This window comes from Symphalangus syndactylus, chromosome 14 (assembly GCF_028878055.3).
Source record: "Symphalangus syndactylus isolate Jambi chromosome 14, NHGRI_mSymSyn1-v2.1_pri, whole genome shotgun sequence".
NCBI lineage: Eukaryota > Metazoa > Chordata > Mammalia > Primates > Hylobatidae > Symphalangus > Symphalangus syndactylus.
The window spans coordinates 85,364,283-85,382,759 of record NC_072436.2 but is presented as its reverse complement, the minus strand read 5'-3'; the positions used below and the strand labels follow the sequence as shown (position 1 = coordinate 85,382,759).

Sequence of the window (18,477 nt, the reverse complement as noted above, 5' to 3'; positions counted from 1 at the left end):
TTTGTATTTTTAGTAGAGACATCGTTTCGCCATGTTGGCCAGGCTCGTCTTGAACTCCTGGCCTCAAGTGATCCACCTGCCTCAGCTTCCCAAAGTGCTGGGATTACAGGCATGAGCTACCATGCCTGGCCACGGGCCAGGACTTTTTGAGATACTGCCATACTGCCTGCTAAATTAGTTATAACATCTTATATTTGCATCAGTATGCATGACAGTTCCAGTTGCTCCCAATTTTCACCAATATTTGATCAATATTTCCATATAAATTTTAGAATCATCTTGTTAATCTGCCTGTTGGGATTTTAATTGGGATTATGTTGAATCAAGAGATCAATCTGGGGAAATCTGCCATTTTAACAATATTGAGTCTTCTAATTCGTGAACATGGTTCTTATCTCCATTTACTGAGGTATTTCTTTGGTGTTTCTAGTGCAGAGTTCTTGCACACATTTCCTTAAATTCATCCATAAGTATTTCATAGTATTATAAATGGTGTTTTTTTTACATTTCATTTTTCAATCTTTCATTGCTAATATGGAGAAATAAAATAGATTTTTATATATTGAGTTTTATCCTGTGACATTGATTAGTTCACCTTAGCTGTAGAGATTTTTCTGTGAATTCCTCAGGGTTTTCTGTAAATATAATAATGTCACAGGTGAAGAAATACATTTTTACTTCTTCCTTTCAAATCTGTATGCCTTTCATTTCTTCTTATCTTAGTATACTGATTAGGATCACCAGTACAGCATTTAATGGAAACAGTGAGAGCAAAATCTTTGTATTCTTCCTGATTAAAGGGGGAAAGTGATTAGTCTATAGGTTGTTTATAGAAGCCCTTTATCTGGTAGATGAAGTTCTTTCTACTTATTCTCCAATTATTGAGAGATGAGTATTAAACTCTCTAACTGTAATTGTGGATTTGTTTTTCTCCATGTAATTCTACAGATATTTGCTTCATGTATTTTGCAGCTCTGTTACTAGGTGTACCTCTGTTATTAGGTGCATAAACATTTAACCTTGTTATCTTTGTGCTGGAATGACCCCTTTATAATTATGCAATGAACTACTTAGCTCTGGTGCTATTTACTGCACTAAAATTTACTTTGTCTAACATTAATATAGCCAATCTAGCAATTTTTTGATTAGTGCTGGAATGCTATATCATTTTCCATCAAGATTTGATAGGTAGCGTATAGATGGGTCTTATCTTTTTGTCTCATTTATTAATCTCTGTCTTTTAACTGAGGTGTTTAGACCTTTTATATCTAATATAGTTATTGCCATACTTCGGTTTAAAACTGCCATCTTACTATTTGTTTTCTGTTTGTCCAATCTGTACTTTCTTCCCTGTTTCTTCTTTGTTTTTGCCTTTTGGATTTTTTTTAAGAGACAGGATCTCCCTATGTTGCCCAGGCTGGTCTCAAACCCCTGTGCTCAAGTGATCTTGCCGACCTCAGCCTTCCAAAGTGCTGGGATTACAGAGATGAGCCACTGTGCCTAGCCTGGATTCATTTTTTATGAGTCCATTTTATCTCCCTTTTTTGGTCATATTACCTATACCTCTTTGTCATACTAATTTGGTGGTTACTTTAACCCTTATACTATTCGTATTTAACTTTCACAGTCTACCTTAAAGTGAATACCTCTTAAAAGTTTATACAATGTAAATTCAGTTGAATACATAGCAGGAAGCTAGTCCATAACAGTTATGTCCAAATAGCTGAAAGTGGAAGTCAATGATGGCTTTTTTTTGAGATGGGGTCTCACTCTGTCACCCAGACTGGAGTGCAGTGGCATGATCTCAGCTCACTGCAACCTCTGCCTCCTGGATTCAAGCGATTCTCCTGCCTCAGCCTCCTGGGTAGCTAGCTGGGATTACAGGTGCCTGCCACCACGCCTGGCTAATTTTTGTATTTTTAGTAGAGACAGGGTTTCACCATGTTGGCAAGGCTGGTCTTGAACTCCCAACCTAAAAAGATCTGCCTGCCTCGGCCTCCCAAAGTGCTGGGATTACAGGCATGAGCCACCACACCCGGCCTAATGATGGCATGTTAAATATCTACATGAAACACACGTATGCAACTCACACCCAAACCCACTAATTTTCTGGTTGAGTAGCTTCATGAAGTTGATTTTCTTTGCAACTCAGTGATACTGCTAATGGGGTAAAAAATTCAGGACAAAAAGCAGGTTAATGTGTTTTTTTTTTGTTTTCTTTTGTTCTTAATAATCCCTTTAGTTAACCAGACACAGTTCTAAAATTTATTCTCTGTCTCTGAGAATGTCTGGATGAAAAATAAGTAAAACTTATTCTGTAACAATGTATGTTCGATGGCAATGTCTGTGACAAATAGCAGCAATAATGGTGTCAGCAAATAGTGGAAAAAAAATTGGAACATTCTATGTTACTAGATAATATTGCTTATTGAAAAAAATGACTATTCAGGAGAACTTTAAAGACCAATAGACAGCCCTATCTCTGAACTTCTCTGAGTACAGCAACTCTCATAATTGGTATGTGCACTGTGGGGATCGTAAATCCATACCTTTGGAGTTGCTCCAAGAGGTAATGACTGCTATGAGCATATGGATTCAAAGCCTTGAAAGCTCCCGCACACACCCAATGTGAATCTCATCTTATACCAAAACCGTCTGGTGGGAAGATGATTCTCAGACAACTACGTGAAGAGGATGGACTGACACTGCCCTGCTATCTATTTGTATTTCTTATAGTGTTCTGAGTAGAGTGATTCTAAATGTAGCCTACAGTAATCTCATCAGTCTTAAGTGTTTAGTTAACCTTGAGACCACTCCCGGTGGCACTGCAGAGATGATAAAAGGGTGAATAAGCCAGAACATGACTCTACCAATCTACCGTCTACTAGCCCTGTGGAATGGGAAAGTCCCTTATATTTTGATTTACTTCCTTAGGGAAAATAAACAGTTGCCTCTGCCTTGCTTACTTACTTCACTGAATACTTTCAAATATCACAAGAAAAACAGATCTAGAAAAGACCTCAAATTTATGAGATCAGGTGCTGTCTTATATAACACACAAATGATTTTCCTCTAACTTGGTATCCTCACACTCATATTTTGCTTAGCAGAATTTCCCCTGGATCCTCGATAGGAAAGAGTGACAGAGTGAAATGTCAGTATCACAATGAGAGCTTTTCCCAATAAAATAAGCCTGCCTCTTCCTCATTCCACCCACACACTTCTGATATATCCCTAACAGCAGGCAGGATATCACACACATGAAATAGCACTGAATAAGCTATACCATATTCATATGACAGAGATCTGTTTAAGAATACTCTCAAGTTTATAAAAAAGGAAGAAATAGACTATCAATAAAATGTTTATATTTTTATTTTCTACTTTATATTTTTCTGTCCAAATATTTATATAATAAATGATCCTTAAAATTCTTTCCAAGAAAATCACTTACTGTTTTAAGTTCTTGGCGCAATTGCTGGTTATAATTCGTGGATTCTTCTAATCGAGCTTCTAAAGCAGCAATTTTTTCTTCTTTTATTTCAAGAGACTTCTTAAGAGTGGATTCTAATTTTGATTCCAAAAGTTTATACCTACTATCCAAGTACAAAGTAATATAGTTCATCATTGGAGGTCAGAAAATTATTTTTAAAGATAATTTATGACCACAAATATTCATGCCACAAATGGGTCTTATAAAAGCCTTTTTGTTAAAGAGGCAAATGAAATTATCCTCTTCTTACTGCCCCACTCTCCCTTTAAAACTAACCCCGGTAATGAAGCAACAAAATCATTGAGTGAACAGAGCTCCAGATTATGGCTTAGATTATCAAAAGCAATAATTAATTCTCAAAGAATCCCGAAGATCAAAGTCCCAAAATCAAAATATCCTTTTTATTAATGAAGACTCTTTTTTCTTTTTTTTTTGAGACGGAGTTTCGCTCTTTTAGCCCAGGCTGCAGTGCAATGGCACGATCTCGGCTCACTGCAACCTCCGCTTCCCGTGTTCAAGCAATTCTCCTGCCTCAGCCTCCCTAGTAGCTGGGATTACAGGCATGTGCCACCACGCCCAGCTAATTTTGTATTTTTAGTAGAGATGGGGGTTTCACCATGTTGATCAGGCTGGTCTCGAACTCCCGACCTCAGGTGATCTGCCCACCTCAGCCTCCCAAAGTGCTGGGATTACAGACATGAGCCACCACGCCCGGCAATGAAGACTCTTTATCTCAGGGTACAGAGTAGTTACAGTAAAAAAAAAAAAAAATGACATACTTATGGCATAGGATACTCGTGACAGAGTGGCAAGAGGGTGATGGATGTGACTGTCAGTATTGCTATTATCTTTCTGAACGGTAGATAAATGAATATTAATAAATACTTTTTTCACAAAAAGGATGGTGTATGAACACAATTTAGAGTGTATCATAAACCAATATTTATGATCCATTTCTTAAACCCGAAGACCCTGAAGACAAAACTAAATAAAAACCTAAAGTATATATATGAGAGTTTCACCACATTGTTTTACTAGAATTAATTTTTATGTAAATATTTTCTTCTCAATCAGATTTTAATGTCATTGAATACAGAGAACAAATCTCATTAATTTTGGTATCAGCTCGAGTCAACAAACATTTAAAAATCATTTACTGCGTCTGATTTTGGGTATGTTGAATTGGTGACGTCTGAGTTGCTTCTGGTCTATCATGATAGAAACATACAGTAAACAGAGAAAAAAAAAGGATCTCAGGTGAGATGATGAATGGGAATGCTCAGCATACAGAATGAATGGATAAGAGGCCTGAAAACACAATCCTGTAAAAAACCATATTGAAAGAGAAGACAGAAGACAAAGAGGTATTAAAAGAGAAAAGACAAGAGTGATCACCTCTGTTTACAACTCTACCACTTTATTTATTTAGAGACAGAGTCTCACTCTGTTGCCCAGGCTGGAGTGCAGTGGCGCGATCTCAGGCCACTGCAATCTCTGCCTCTCAGGCTCAAGTGATTCTTGTTTCTCAGCCTCCCGAGTAGCTGAGATTACAGGTGTGCACCACCACACCTGGCTAATTTTTTGTATTTGTAGTAGAGACAGGGTTTCACCATGATGGCCAGGCTGGTCTTGAACTCCTGACCTCAAGTGATCTGCCCGCCTCAGCCTCCCAAAGTGCTGGGATTACAGGCATGAGCCACCGTGCCCGGCCTACTAAATTTATTTTGTTGCTTTTAAATTTATCTACTTATACATTCAATTCCAAAACTAAACTATATACTCCTTGATGGCAAGAATAAGTATCTTAATAATAATTGTACCTTCAAAAAAATTCAGAGAGAATAACATGAATTAGAAAGATGGGAAAGTTAGGCCGGGCATGGTGGCTCATGTCTGTAATACCAGCACTTTCGGAGGCCAAGGTGGGTGGATCCTGGGGTCAGGAGTTCGAGATAAGCCTGTCCAGTAAAAATACAAAATTAGCCAGGCATGGTGGTGCATGCCTGTAATCCCAGCTACTTGGGAGGCTCAGGCAGGAGAATCACTTGAACCTCGGAGGTGGAGGTTGCAGTGAGCCGAGATTGTGCCACCACACTCCAACCTGGGTGACAAGAGCAAAACTCCGACTAAAAAAAAGAAAGATGGGAAACTTAGATTAATAAAGGAATTAGGGATATCATTTGAGACTGATATATGTAAATCCCAAAGTGGAGGGAATGGCACATTAAAGGAATTTATGTCTGTGAGCTTCTGGGTTTTTTTTTGTGACATAAAGACTAACTTCCTGGCTGAGAAAGAAGCTGGTTTAGTAGTTCAAGCCACTTTCTATTTCTAAAAAGCTTTAGTTCAACATATACCCTTATCTCCATGCCTAATTCATTATGTAAATAAACATGTGGAAATAATGAATACCATCACATGTTGCCTAGACTATTATAATCACTTCCTAGCCTGTCTCTGTGCTTCCAAATTCATCCTTTTTGTAATCCATCTTTCATATACTCTAAAAATTGCTCAGCATACTTTTGTGCTTTTATACAAATGCTTTTGTCTACATGGAATGCCCTTCCCCACTGTTCCCACCTTGTAAACCTCTGTCATTTTTTAAGATTCAGTTGCAACATTATTACTGCTTTGATGCTAGATCATCAGCAGATAAGGAGCTCAATTAACATTGGCTAACTGTATGAATTAAGGTTTGGGAAGAGGAGCCAAACTGTATGAAGGGTCCACCCAGAGCTAGGTTCATAAATTTATAATAGGGTCAATTAGCACTATAGGGTGTATTCTACTTTTTCTTTTGCAAAGAACATGCAGTACAGTGTCTTACATATAGTAGGTAATAAATCTGTTTGAATAAAGAGGAGATGCATATTCAGTATCTATATTAAAAGACAGTCAACGAAATCTGCATTTAACTATCTGATTAATTCAAATAAAAATATTTCCTCATGAAATATCTGTACAATTAATAATCATTGCTTGACTTGAACTGATTGCTAAATGCCTCAAATTATATTTTTTTGTTATTACACAACTAACTTTTTAAGTATCAATCTATCCTATTTACTTTGAACATTCTGAAAATTACATAAACAAATCCTATGTAATCACCATTAATTTTTCCAATATACATTTAATACAGAACATAAATATTGGAACAGTAATGAGTAGATAAAATATAAATCATATAATTACAAAAATTGAATGAAAATCTAGTCTACATAAAATAATATTCTTAACAATATACAACTTCTATTCCAGCTGGATTCATGGAGCTGACTGGATGCTAAATAATAGACTACTTGAAAATCAGATTAACTCTGTTTGATAGATTGTAATTACCATGAGCGAATACATATTTTCTTTAAACCTATATTGATCATTTTTTAAATTAAAAGGCATAGGAGTTAATTTTTTATCCAGCTTTTAAGGCTTTAGTTTTCCACATTATTTTTATACCTCAGTTGCTTTTCCTTTGTTTCATACTTTTCCTCCATTTAAGTCAACACTTTGGCAAATAAATGAAAGAAGAGATATTTAAGCACATGATTCAAATAAAAAATAACTTGCTTTTTTTTTTTGTTTGTTGTTAGTCTTACTCTGTTTTCACAGACAATTATACCCTCTGATCTTCTGCTACCTGGGTGGCATCCTGTTTTCCTATTTTACAAATGTATTTATATAGTAACATTTTAGTTTTTTGTTTTCTTATATCTATATTAGATTGTCTATGATTCCTCTTTTCTCTTTACACAACTTTTTTTTTTTTTTTTTGAGATGGAGTTTCGCTCTTGTTGCCCAGGCTGGAGTGCAACGGCACGATCTCAGCTCACCACAACCTCCACCTCCCGGGTTCAAGCGATTCTCCTGCCTCAGCCTCCTGAGTAGCTGGAATTACAGGCATGCACCACCATGCCCGGCCAATTTTTTTTGTATTTTTAATAAAGACGGGGTTTCTCCATGTTGGTCAGGCTGATCTCAAACTCTCGACCTCAGGTGATCTGCCCGTCTCAGCCTCCCAAAGTGCTGGGATTACAGGCGTGAGCCACTGCACCTGGCTACAGAACTTTCTTTAAGGGAAGAAAGGAACCAGAAATACGGTGAAATATATAAATGTTTTCTATAGCTAGTACAGAAAGAACTAATGTATGAGCAAAAAAAAAATTTCAACTGTTTGCCAAGTAGACTTAGTACTCACCTGTCATCAGTACTTTGCTCATCATGTAAGAGTCGCTCCTTATTTAACCCTATCTTCTCAAGCTCATGAGTTAATTTTTCGAGATCATTGTTCATCTGTTGGTTCTTCAATTTTTCACTCACCAAATCCTTATTTTAAAAGAAATGCAAAACTCACCTAAGTGTCAAGGCATAAACATCTAAGAAAGTCAGCTAAGATTCTAATTACCACCATCTAGGAATACATGTAATTTGAACTAGGAAATGTCATTAAACCATTCCTTCATTATTAAAATGTAGTTAAAGTTATAACCTAGTTGAAATGACTTTTTTCCTTTTTTTTTTTTTTTTTGCTAATACTTTAAACAAAACCTTAAAAAGGAGTACTAACTCTTTACATGTGAATACACATTTAGGTTTGAAAACTGTGGGGAAAAACATATCCATTTACTTTTTAATAATGAGCCTGAACTTTAGTGCACATTTCTTATAAATATATGTTGACTATAATACTTCTCTCCCACAAGATCCCTTCTCCCAGTGAAAGAGGCCCTATGATACTGATCTGAAGAACTAGAGGATGTTCTTAGAAGTTTAGGCACAAGGAACTTGTTGTTCATGTTTATAAGTCTACAGAAGAAAAAAATAAAAGGTCCCTCTCAATGCCTCTTTAGCAGAAATGCAGACTGCCCAATGTGACCTTCTGCCAGAATGCTAATATACTTTTAAATTGAACTTAAAGGGTTATCACATATTATAATGCTTAGAGATGGGAAAAAAGAGCCAAACATACACCTTCTGACTTGCACCAACCATGTTTCACAGGACATATTGCCAATTTACTCCTGTAAGTTTCAGAATTCTTCTTGATACATAGATTCAAGCAAATACTAGTTGCTCAGTGTTGAACGGTTGAACCTGATTTGCATTCTCTGGCTTTGAGGTCAAAATTCATGGGGCTTTGGAGTCTGAAAAATCTGGATTTGAATCCAGTAATCCAACTCTGCTATTTATTAGCTGTGTGATCCTAATTTATTTAATGTTTCTGAACCTCTGTTTTCTCATCTAAAAAATAGATATAATACTTATAAAGGATTAGTTGTAAAGATTATGTGCATGTATATACATGTATATATATTTGTGTGTGTGTGTATATATATATTATTTATGTATATACAACTTACATGAAGTTTTTAGCCCAGTACTTGGCACACAGCACTCAATAAACAGTAGTTATCATGCTTCTTTATTATACTTAGAATTTAGTTAAGAGTCTTGATCAAGGCCGGGCGCAGTGGCTCACGCTTGTAATCCCAGCACTTTGGGAGGCCGAGGCGGGCGGATCACGAGGTCAGGAGATCGAGACCACAGTGAAACCCCGTCTCTACTAAAAACACAAAAAAAATTAGCCGGGCGTGGTGGTGGGCGCCTGTAGTCCCAGCTACTCGGAGAGGCTGAGGCAGGAGAATGGCGTGAACCCGGGAGGCGGAGCTTGCAGTGAGCCGAGATCGTGCCACTGCACTCCAGCCTGGGTGACAGGGCAAGACTCCGTCTCAAAAAAAAAAAAAAAAAAAAAAAAGAGTCTTGATCAAACATTATTATATTGAAATAAAGGCTTAAAATTATAATGTAATAAGTCAGATACCACTAGGAAACTTTATTACTACAAATTCTTTTAAAAATACAATTTGTAGGTATTTCTTAGTTTAACAAAGTAGGAAACTTGGAAGCTATTTCTAGTTCTAACTCCAAAATTCTACTGAACCATAAAATAGATGATGCAAATTACTGACAGATTCCAATAAAACTTAAAGAAACCTTGAGTTAAAAATATAAAAAAAATTTGCCTTAATTTAGGTAAACATATTTACCTCACGTAGTGTAACCAACGTTTTTATATCAATAGTTGCTCTTTTCACAAGCTCCTTATTTTCTTTTTCTAGTTCTTTTAGACGGATACAAGATTCTTTATATATACCAATTTCTTTGGATAGGGTTTTGTTTTCTTTTTCCAAATTTCCAATCTTCACATTATTTTCTTCTAATGTGGTATCTTTAATTTCTGCTTGTTGTCGGAGTCTCTTATTTTCCTTCTCCAATTGTTTCTTATCCTTTTCCAGTTGAGAAGTCTCTTGCTCTAATGATTTATTTTCTTTTTCCAGCTGTTCTAGTCTTTTGCTAGATATTTTTAGTTCTTCTAGGTTTTTTTGCAATGTTTGATTTTCCATCTCTAAGTCTTGTAGTTCACTCTCTAATTGCTGGATTTTTTTATTGCTGTTCTCTAAAGTTTTTTGCAGTCTTTGATTTTCTGTATCTAAACCCTGGTAGCTAACTTCTAAGCGTTCTGTTTTCTTGAAAGATGCTTTCAGGAGCTCCAAACCTTTCTTAAGTTGCTCTTTTTCACTTTCCAGTTCTTTGTTTTCTAGCTGTAGCTGAGCCATTTTCATGCTTGCACACTTCAAAGATTCTACATTCCTTCGCAGTTCTAAGTTTTCCTCATCAAGTTGGGAATTCTCTTTTTCTAGGGATTCTAACTGAAAGGTCAGATTTTTAAAGCTATCCAATGTTTTCTTTAATTTTCTATTTTCTCTTTCTAGCTCTGAATTTTCTTGTTCTAAGGCCTCAATTTTTTCACAAGTAATTTTTAAATTAGTTATTTTTTTCTGTAACAATTCATTTTCTTTTTCAAGATGATGCAATTCATTTTCAAGTTCTTCGGCTCGTTCTCCTTTTTCTTTATAATGTTCCAATTCTTTTTTAATTTGTCTTTTTTCAAATTCAATCTTGCTTAGCTTGCTACTTGTTTCTTTGATAGATTCATGGAGAATTTTGTTTTCTTTTTCAATGTCTTTCACTCTTGCTTCTGCACTTATCTGGGACCGCTGCCTTAAGGAAGACACTGTTTGATTCAGATGTTCATTTTCCTGTTCCAGTATCTTAATCTAATTTGAAAAAGAAAATAATTAAAAGCTGTAATTGAGGAAAAACTAACTATGGTTTATCTCTTCCAAAAACTACCAAGAAAAGGAGAACAAAAAAAGGGTACTAGAATGTGTCTTACTTTTAATTCTGACAAGTATTTACTGAAGACCACTGTGTACACGTACTGTCAGGTCATTAAAGTTCATGTCTTTAGGAAGTTCACAGTTGAAAGGAACGGTTGAGAAATGTATTTTCTATTAATCATAATGGTCTTCAGATTATTTATAGTTACATGCTTCAAATTCAAATAGGAATACAGGTAACACACACATATACCTCCTTGAGAACATAACGTTTTACTTTTACTAAGTAACTTTTGCAATGCCTACAGTGGGTCCTCAGTAAATATATGCTGTATTACATGTGTATATATGGGTTTGTATGTGTGTGTATTCATTCCCAAAAAGAATTCTAAGTAGGAAGCATCAAAATCACAAAAATCACTGGGTACATTTGAGAACTAATTCATCCAATTTATAGTGTGATCTAATGGAATGATTCTCAAAATTTAGTGTGTTAAATAATCTCAACAAGCTTGGAAAAGTGAAGATTGAAGCTTAGTCTAGAATTTTGGTTCTGTATCTCTAAAGAAACCTTCATTTTTACGGCTGGTCTGAGGACTGTACCTGGATGATATAAACAAATAATTTAACTTCTAAAAAAAATTAATGCTCAAGCATGGTGGCTGACACCTATAATCCTAGCACTTCGGGAGGTTGAGGCAGGAATATCACTTGAGCTCAGGGGTTTGAGACCAGCCTGGGGAGCATAGCGATACTTTGTCTCTACCAAAAAATAAAAAATAAAAATAAAAAATTATCTGGGCATGGTGGTGCACGCCTGTAGTCCCAGCTAAGGTGAAAGGATTGCTTGAGCCTAGGTGTTCGAGGTTGCAGTGAGCTATGATTGTGCCACTGCACTCCAGCATGAGTGATAGAGCTGGACCCTGTCTCAAATAAATAAATATTTCAAAAATAAGTCAATTAATCTATCCAGTTCCAGTTCTCAGTTTCCTCAAACATAAAATAAGAATGAATATTAAACACTTGAAAACAAATTTGATAATATCCAAGACAGTGTGGTTGCCACCACATCTCTCCCTCTTTGGTAGGTCAGAGGACAGCTGCATTTCCTGGCCAACTGCACTCAGGGACTCCAGAATCTGTAGCCCTATTCTATAGACGCTTGAAAGCACAAGTACTGCAAATGCTTATACTAGATGATTATTAAGCACACTGGTAGTTTAAAAAACTTTAAGCTTTCTCTTCAACTCTCCTAAGATACACAGGTTAGAAAATGAGGTAAAATTATAATTACTTTAAAATAAAAAAATTCTAAAATATTTCCCTTTAATGTTTATATGAACATTTTGTTTGCATATATTTTAAATAACTTTTGCTAATAAATTTTAAAATACATTGTTTACTTAGTAAAAAAATGTATGAACCTGTCTCTCTGAATTTTCTCTCAGTGTTTCTATTGTTTTTTCAAGCTGAGCTTTCTCCTTCATTAGATCCTTGCTTAAATTCTGACAATTCTGAAGACTTTGCTTTTCTTGAACAATCTCATTTTCAAGAATTTCAACCTAGAGAAAATTAAATCACAAAACAATATGTTAAATATTCTGCAACAATGAAAACATGTCAAAACAAAAGATAATCACTGAATAAAGGATAAAATAGTGTTAATATCCAAATGCTAAAATTTAAGAAATTAGTATAGAAATTCAAGTAGCATTCCATGCTAATTTCTGTAGCTGTATAAAATATGCAGACATGATTTCTTATCCTGTGCATCTTTTGGGGTAAATTTCACTTTCTAAACACAAAGACAAATCCAGCTGAATAAATGATAATATGCTATATGAGAACTATACAAACTTTATTTAAAGATTGTCTTGGCTTGAGTGGATTTGTAAAGTAAAATTTTACTTATACTCAGAGAATTTCAGTGAGCAAGAAGGAAGGAGAAGATATAAAAAGCATGAAGGAAAAGATGATAAATAGTACAGTATAAGTTTAATGAGGAAAAAAGAAAGGACTTGCTTTAAGATAAAAAAGAGGGAGAAAAATACTACTATAAAAAAGGGCTAAAGAAAACAGCAGTAAATATTTATATTTTAGGTTCTAATTTCTTTTCAATTACACATTTTAGAGATCAAAAATACTGGTAGTTAATATGTACAAAATAGCAAATTAAAGTTAAAATATGCTAAGACTATTGATTTTCCCATTATCATGTAACATATTCAAACCAAGCAATTTAAAAAATCAAGAAGACTTTATAAAATATTCTACTGCAAGTTAAATGTTAAATTCTTATGTCAATAATGAAGCAATCTAAAGCAATTTTAATTTTTCTATTTTAACATTAACGGAAATAACTACACACGGAAACAATCTTCCAATAATATTTCCAGCCTGGGCAACACAGTGAAACGATGTCTCTACCAAAAACAAAACAAAAAACAAAAAAACTTAGCCAGGCATGGAGGCCTGTGCCTGTAGTCCTAAGTACTTGAGAGGCTGAGGTGAGAGGACTACTTAAACCTGAGAAGCAGAGGTTGCAGCGGGCTGAGATCGCACCACTGCACTCTAGCCTGGGTGACACAGTGAGACCCTAGCTCGAAATACTACTACTACCAATAATAATGATGATAATAATAATAATAATAATATGAAAAGGATCGGGTCAAAAAACTTATCCAATAACTCAATTCAACATTAATTTACAGTTCAGGAAGCTTTCAGCTGTGAATAATTAATCAGGTTCTCACATTACATAGACGGAGATATAAGAATAACAGTTATTGAAACTCATTTGTTGTTTTGTATCAATGGGATTAAAGTGAAACATTCAATTTATAAAAAAATCATTTTTACAATTAATCAAAAATTGCTTGCATCACTAAGAATTTACATATTAAACTTCAAAGCTAATTTCAAAAAGCAACTGTACTCTACAGGCCCAATTTTAATGAAAACTAAAAACTGTTCTAAATTCTAAATGGTCATCCTACTTTAACACTATATTGTCAAATGCTTATTAAGATTATTTAGTTAATGGACTGAAGACAATGTAAAAACATTTTAAAACAGTAAAAATCTTACAAGAATACCAAGGAGCCTCTGAAAAATCTAAGGCAGTGGTTCTCAAAGCATGATTCCAGGACAGCAGGATGAGCATCACTTAGGAACTTCTTAGAAACAATTCTTAGTCATGCATGTTTTTATGATGGGATTCTATTTATGTAGAATTATGTGTGCAGAAAGATATGCAAAAATAAAACACTTGTTCTTGCACAACTGAATATTTCTGTTCAACCAGAGTCTGATTAAGATTCAGGTTTCATAATGCCCAAATTGTGGTCTCTAAATATCATTTCCCACTAAAAGGAATAACGGCTAATTTTAGAGAAATGGCTGTCTCCAGGTCTGGGACAGAAAATGTTCAAGATGAGCCTAGAATATTTTGTCATGGCAGAAAGCAAGAAAGCTCTCAAGGAGTGCTAAGGCCATGTCATAAGGATTCAGGACCAAAGCAGCTTTTAAAGAGGCTTCCACTAGCCTGAGTTGAGATAGTAAGAAAAACAAATGCAGTGGACTAAAACCATACAAATATTTTTAAATTCATGGGTTCATAATGACACTAAAGAAACTCACTCACTAGTTCTCTCAAGAAGATATGAGAGAACCAATTCATTATTTGGAAACTGGTAAATATAATTCCTCTAGCCCTGCTTATTCTTTTTTTTTTGAGACTTTGAGTATTGCTCTATGGCCCAGACTGGAGCGCAGTGGCGTGATCTTGGCTCACTTCAACCTCCACCTCCTGGGTTCGAGAGAGATTCTCCTGCCTCATCCTCCCGAGTAGCTGGGATCACTGGCGCCCACAACCACACCCGGCTAATTTTTGTACTTTTAGTGGAGACAGTTTCACCATGTTGGCTAGGCTGGTCTCAAACTCCCGACCTCAGGTGATCCATCTGCCTTGGCCTCCCAAAGTGCTAGGATTACAGGCGTGAGCCCCCGCAACTGGCCAAGATCAGCTAGTAAGTTCTTAATTGTTGAAGCTGAATAATGAGTATAGGGTTCATTCACACCGTATTTGTGTATATTTGAAAATTTTCATAACAAGTTAAAATAACATTGAGGGTGCATTTAAAAAGTGGAAAATAAATGTGCCATTTATTTACACTTTTACAAGTATTTTTTAACATTAAAATAAACACTATATTTTAATTTACCTTTTTACTGAGTCTTTGATTTTCTTTTTCCATTTTCAGGATTTTGGAAGCATTGCCTTCTACAGAATCCACAGTAGTCCGAAGCTCTTCTACGGTTTTTGTCAAACTTTGATTTTCCATCTCTAGCTTCAATAATCTACTTGATGTCAACTCATTCACCTCATGGCCCAGGGATTTCTGGGGTGCTATAATATTGAAAAATACACCATTGTATTTACTCTTTACTGTTTTTACTATGTTTACTCTTTACTATTTAAAAAGTTGAGTGTATATGCATTGCATGATCTGATCTTTAACTTTATTAAAAATTCAATGAAGTTATATAAGATAAACAAGAGAGGTAAATCTTTTTTTTCCTTTTCTTTTTTTCTTTTTTTAAAGAGATGGGGTCTCTCTCTGTCACCCAGGCTGGAATGCAGTGATGTGTTCCTAGCTCACTGCAGCCTCAAACTCCTGGTCTGAAGGGGTCCTCCCACCTCAGTCTCCCAAGCAGCCGGGAATACAGGTACAGCCAGCTGATTTTTTTATTTTTTAGTAAAGACTGGGTCTCTGTTACTTAGGCTGGTCTCGAACTCCTGAGCTCAAGCAATCCTCCTGCCTTGACCTCCCAAAGTGCTGGGATTACAGGCATGAGCCGCTGCACCCAGCCAAGAGATAAATGTTTAACTTTTAATGCATCCACAGCATTCTAGTAAAAAAAAAAAGCATAAAATTTAGATTGAAGAACTTGGGAGTTCAAGAAGACCCATTAAATATTTTGCTGATATAAGAACATTAGGATTTACAAATGAAATATAAGATCTACTATTTCAAGAAAGGAAATGAATAAAGGTACTGGAGGGAATTTCCAGGTCTGCTTTTGTGTATGTTTCAAATTCTTCTTCATAAAAACCAAAGAAATACACGCACATCCAACATATCCCCCACCATGCAAAAAATCTCTTCAAAATTAGATAAGCAAATAACCTCCATATTTAAGTAAAGAAAACCTCAATTTTTATTTCCAGCTTTTCTAGTCATCATGTTGTTAATCTTTTACTGAAAGCCGGTATACTGAATAGTTACTGACTTTCAAAATTCCATTAGTTGCCCAAGTCTTTTTTTTAATTAAAAGATTATTTAAATTTAACTATAAACTTACAGGATACGTTATTCTAAATAGCAACTAATGAAGGATTAAATGAATTTTGCAAATACAATGCTACTTGTTTTATTTTGGCTAAAAGTTCAAAATGAATATTCTGAGCATGCTGAAATTATTTTAAAATCTTTAATCCAGTTCCATTCATTATCCCTTTATAAATCTGATTCTGTTGTATGATATCTATTAAAACACAGTATAGAAACAGTTTAAATACATATTATTCCCTAAGAGTAGCATTATTGTTAATCTACCTGGATTAGGTGTTTTTAAATAGTCACCATGATACACAATAGATCTCTTGAACTTATTCTCATCTAAGTGAAATTTTGTGTCCTTTGACCAACATCTTCCCAATACCCTCAACCCCTCAGCCTCTGGTAACAACCATTTTACTCTCTGTTTCTATGAGTTTGAATTTTTTTGATACCACATATAAATGAGATCATGCACTATTGTCTTTCTGTGCCTAGCTTATTTCACTTAACATAATGCCCTTGAAGTTCATCCATATTGTTGCAAATGACAGAATTTCTTTCTTTTTTTTTTTTTTTTTTGAGACTGAGTCTTGCTCTGTCGCCCAGGCTGGAGTGCAGTGGCACAAGCTCGGCTCACTGCAAGCTCCGCCTCCCGGGTTCAAGCCATTCTCCTGCCTCAGCCTCTCCGAGTAGCTGGGACTACAGGCGCCCGCCACCACACCCGGCTAATTTTTTTTTTTTGTATTTTTAGTAGAGACAGGGTTTCATCATGGTCTCGATCTCCTGACCTCGTGATCCGCCCGCCTCGGCCTCCCAAAGTGCTGGGATTACAAGCGTGAGCCACCGCACCCAGCCCGAATTTCTTTTTTTTTTGAGACAGAGTCTTGCTCCGTCACCCAGGCTGGAGTGCAGTGGCATGATAGTGGCTCATTGCAACCTCTGCCTCTTGGGTTCAAGCGATTTTCCTGCTTCCGCCTCCCGAGTAGCTGGGACTACAGGTGCGTGCCACCACGCTCAGCTAACTTTTTTTGTATTTTCAGTAGAGATGGGGTTTCATCATGTTGGCCAGGATGGTCTTGATCTCTTGACCTCGTGATCTGCCCGCCTCGGCCTCCCAAAGTGCTGGGATTACAGGCGTGGGCCACCACGCCCGGCACCCCCCGCCCCCCTTTTTTTTTTTCTGGGACAGAGTCTCACTGTGTCACCTAGGCTGCAGTGCAATAGGGTGATCTCAGCTCACTGTAACTTCTACCTCATGGGTTCAAGAGGTTCTCTTGCCTCAGCCTCCCAAGTAGCTGCCACAGGTGTGCGCCACCACGCCTGGCTAATTTTTGTATTTTTAGTAGAGACAGGGTTTCACCATATTGGTCAGGATAAATAAAAGTTGTGAGAAACTCCTGACCTCGTGATCCACCCACCTCGGCCTCCCAAAGTGCTGGGATTACAGGTGTGAGCCACTGCACCTGGCCAGAATTTCATTCTTTTTATGACTGACTAATATTCCATTATGTATATAAACCACGTTTTCTTTATCCATCATTTCATTGACAGACACAGGTTGATTCCATATCTTGACATTTGTGAATAATGCTGCAACAAGCATGGGAATGCAGATATCTCTCTGATATACTGATTTAATATCCTTTAGATATATACCCAGGAGCAAAACTGCTGAATGCTATGAGAGTTCTATTTCAAATTTTTTGAAGAACCTCCACACCGTTTTCCAGAATGGCTGAACCAGTTTACATTCCCACCTATTCCATAGAAACTTGAAAGCACAAGTACTGCAAACTTTTATACTAGATGATTATTAAACACACTGGCAGTTAAAAAACTTGTAAGATACTTTTAACTTTCCTAAGATACATGGGTTAGAAAATGAGAAAAGTTCTGAAGCAAATTTTCTGAAAAGTGACTTAAAAAATTATTAGTGCCTTTTATTTCTTCCTTTTTCCCCCAAATTCTGTAAATTTTCTGGAAAGTCCCTTGTATAATTTAAAAAATAAAAACTACACCACAGTACAGCAAATATTCAATTCTACAACACCAGCTAAGATCAATTACAAAACAACAGTGACATAATAATTATGATATTTAATACTTGAATGCTTACTATTTACCAGGCACTATTTAAGGGCCTCACAAATATCAACAATTTAATCCTCAGAAGTCTAGACGAGATTCACTATTTTGTCCCCACTTAACAAGTAAGGAAATTCTTAACTAACACAGTAATTCTAACTACCTTTAGTAGAAAACATTTAAGTCTGAATTGCTTTCTTTGTAACTCAATTCACAAAGAATATAATTTTTAAAGTTTCACAAATATTTTAAGTAACACAAGTTCAATGATTGAATATCATAACTTACTCTATAGTCAGTACATGGGGCCCCAGAATTTGGAATTAGGTTTTCAAGTATAAAACAGGAAGAACCTAATTGGTAATCAATAGGA

General features: G+C 35.8%; 1 protein-coding gene across 27 annotated transcripts in view; it reads right to left on the bottom strand.

Annotated features, from left to right (window-relative positions):
• The window catches only part of CCDC88A (coiled-coil domain containing 88A), a 135,742-nt gene that overhangs the window by 37,630 nt on the left and 79,635 nt on the right, over positions 1-18,477 (bottom strand). For 20 of the 27 annotated variants that reach the window (XM_055240567.2, XM_055240573.2, XM_055240574.2 and 17 more), the window contains exons 13-17: positions 14,901-15,085; positions 12,102-12,239; positions 9,544-10,614; positions 7,695-7,822; positions 3,455-3,596 (exon numbers count right to left, since the gene is read on the bottom strand). In XM_055240567.2, coding sequence (XP_055096542.1) covers positions 3,455-3,596; positions 7,695-7,822; positions 9,544-10,614; positions 12,102-12,239; positions 14,901-15,085 — 1,664 coding nt within the window. The remainder of the gene's footprint in view (positions 1-3,454; positions 3,597-7,694; positions 7,823-9,543; positions 10,615-12,101; positions 12,240-14,900; positions 15,086-18,477) is intronic. The other 7 variants (XM_055240575.2, XM_063617978.1, XM_055240577.2 and 4 more) reach the window with 1 other exon arrangement.